Source organism: Pteropus alecto, unplaced genomic scaffold, assembly GCF_000325575.1.
Source record: "Pteropus alecto unplaced genomic scaffold, ASM32557v1 scaffold98, whole genome shotgun sequence".
Lineage (NCBI taxonomy): Eukaryota > Metazoa > Chordata > Mammalia > Chiroptera > Pteropodidae > Pteropus > Pteropus alecto.
In genome coordinates this window covers 17,736,740-17,739,477 of record NW_006443570.1, presented here as the reverse complement: position 1 = coordinate 17,739,477, position 2,738 = coordinate 17,736,740, and the positions used below count along the sequence as shown (strand labels likewise).

Genomic DNA, 2,738 nt, shown 5'->3' with positions numbered 1-2,738 from the left:
GGATACAGCTATCCCCATCCTTACCCCACCCCCCATATTAGAGGCAAAAGTAAAACTTTCAATGTTGGTGTCTCTCTGCTTTTCCTTTTAGATTGAACACATATCTAGCCTCATCAAACTCTCCAAGGTAAGGAGTCCTGAGCTTGTCTTGGTAGTGATGGGGAAGAGGGTATGTGGAGGGGCTGGTATTTACACCCAGTGGGCATTGTGGGAAAGCTCCCAAGCTTTTCAGTAGGGAATGGGGACCATGGGCTCAGAGCTGGAGTTGGCATTGTTGCTGTTTTGTTTTCAGTCCATTTGCCCTAAGACCCTTTTATACAAAGCTTTCATGTCAGTGTGATCTCTGACTAGTGAATATTGGTCCCTTTAATCATGTGCTTTGATTTTAGGCCGATGTGGAAAGGAAATTATCACAGATGATTCTTGACAAGAAATTTCATGGTGAGTAACAGTCATACAGGCAAGGGGGCTGGTGATGGTGATGAAATGGTTGAAGAGGTATCATGCTCTTTTTTATGCTGAAAGATGATATTCCATTTGTTTCACGTGGTGGTTCCCTGGGATCCTTGTCACTCGTACCCCTGGGATGAGAGTGTATAATAAACATACACAAATGGAACGGGTAGATGTGTTCTGTTTCCCCTCCTTTCTGGAGAAAGTGAGGCAGGTAGGGAGTGGGTGGGTCTCAAATGCGTTTGTATCTAATCTCTTCTTTTACGTGGGTTGCCCTTGTGTTTCCTGCAGGAATCTTGGACCAGGGGGAGGGTGTCTTGATTATTTTCGATGAACCCCCAGTAGATAAAACTTATGAAGCTGCTTTGGAAACAATTCAGAACATGAGTAAAGTAGTGGATTCTCTCTACAACAAAGCCAAGAAACTGACATAGGTGAGTGCTGGCTCCAGGACCCGGCCCGGGCAGCGCCATCTTCTGCCCGTTGAGACTGACAGCCTCCTGGAGGCCTCTCAGCTTCCCCGATTGACACTGCTCTGTCTTCTCTTACAGAGTTGGATCTGTAGCAGTCCTTTGGAGAGTGTGTGTGGCGGGAGAGTGAAACCTTTGGGGAAAATGCTAGGAGATTCTTTTTTCTTTTTGTTCTACTTTTCGCTCGGAAAGTTTTTAAATCCTCATTTGGTGCATCTGTATTCCAGCCGATAGGTGTGCCAGTTTTCATGTAATCTTTATTGGCCCAACTTGGGAGTGGGGACATTGCTTAAAAAAAAAGAAAAAGAAAAAAAAAGGTTATTCTAAATAAAAGGAAAAAGGCTTACATTACCTAAAGCTGTGCTCTCTGCCTCCTGGGAGAGGGCCACCAAGCCAGGTGCTCCGCCAGCCACTGGGGCTCCTAATCCACCCGCTGGGCGTCACCTCTCCTCTTCAGAATTGGGTGTTTGCCTGACCATCAAAACAACGACTTTTTATTCTGTTTGTACTGAACCAAAACAAACAACTGTGTATAGACTGCTACTTTCTTTTTTATTTGAAACGAGGCATTTCGGTGTTCTTTCCCCTGTCATACGGCCTGTCCACCCACCCTTCCCTCCAACAATGGCTCCAGCAGACTGGCCGAAGATCCCGCCGCCACCACCGCCACAGCAGTAGCAACACCTGCACGGCTCCGCTCCGACCTGTGAAGGAATGGGGACAAGGCCAACAGCTAGTGTCCACCATGGCCACACAGGGAGCAGTGTGGGCCCTCAGGGGGCCTGCTGTGCATGTGGCTCTTTTTAACACAATAAACTAGATTAGATGTCAGTGTTTTAATTGCCCCTCTCCTCTGCTCTTTCTCTCTTCTCTTTCCCCTCTCTCAGCCAGGAGACCATCACGTGTTTTTCTGCCTTCCGCCTTCTCCCCTGTCTGAAATCCATTCGCTTCTCTCCCTGTCCCACTCCTCCTCTCCTGCTGTCGGATGGATTTGTTCCTTTTTTAACAGTGAACATCGGAAATGAGACTGGGGGGTGTGGGGTAATTTTTTGTTCTTTTTAAAAATTTTTTGTTGTTGGGTTTTCAAGCAACCTCTCCCTCCCAAGGAGTTTCTTTATTTACCTCTTAGAAATCGAATGATGGGAGGTAGAGCGCTGTGTTTCAGCATACTTTATTTTATGATGTGATCACACAGCAAGGCTTTAATGCCATTGGGCAGGTAAGCTCCGCACCTGTTGTGCTCACCTGTATTTTCTTCCTCTCATCTCTTCTTTGTCTTCTCTTTTTCCCTCTCCCCCTCCTCCTACCTCCTTCCTGCTGGCCTCCTTTATCTTTCTTTCCCTTTCTCAGATTATCCTTCCAGGTTTTCGTAATAAATTTATATTTTGTAAAAGGATTTTGTTGTACCAGGTTTTACATCCTCAATGAATCTGACTGGCTTTTATTTTCCTCTCCAAAATCAGGTTTTTGTTCTCACCATCTCTCCCTGCCATGTCCAGTCACTGTTTTGGTTTTGGCACCATCAATATCAAATGTACAAACGGTTCTTGCTAACCAACACCAGGTATATCTGATGTTCAGATGAGTTCCAATAAAAACAATTTTTTTTTTCAGAAGAGTGTCCTTTCTTGAGTTATGGAAGGCTTCTCATTGATCTTTACAGCTCTCTGTAGCACTTTGGACCAGCCAGAGCTCTACTGTCTCATTTGCTTCACGGGAGACCTTTAGATCTGGGGTAAAGTGGAGGGCTTCGGGTCAGAGAGTTGGTCTGTGAGGACTTAAATGGTATTCAGATATATTTGTGTTTTTTCCAAG

General features: G+C 45.5%; 1 protein-coding gene across 1 annotated transcript in view; it reads left to right on the top strand.

Moving 5' to 3' along the window:
• PSMD11 (proteasome 26S subunit, non-ATPase 11) overlaps positions 1 to 2,536 on the top strand; it is a 28,757-nt gene extending 26,221 nt beyond the window's left edge. The window contains exons 11-14 of the mRNA XM_006924968.3: positions 92 to 127; positions 390 to 441; positions 745 to 887; positions 1,005 to 2,536. Of these exons, the coding sequence (XP_006925030.1) occupies positions 92 to 127; positions 390 to 441; positions 745 to 887 (231 nt within the window). The 3' untranslated portion in view covers positions 1,005 to 2,536. The remainder of the gene's footprint in view (positions 1 to 91; positions 128 to 389; positions 442 to 744; positions 888 to 1,004) is intronic.
• The last annotated feature ends 202 nt before the right edge of the window (positions 2,537 to 2,738 follow it).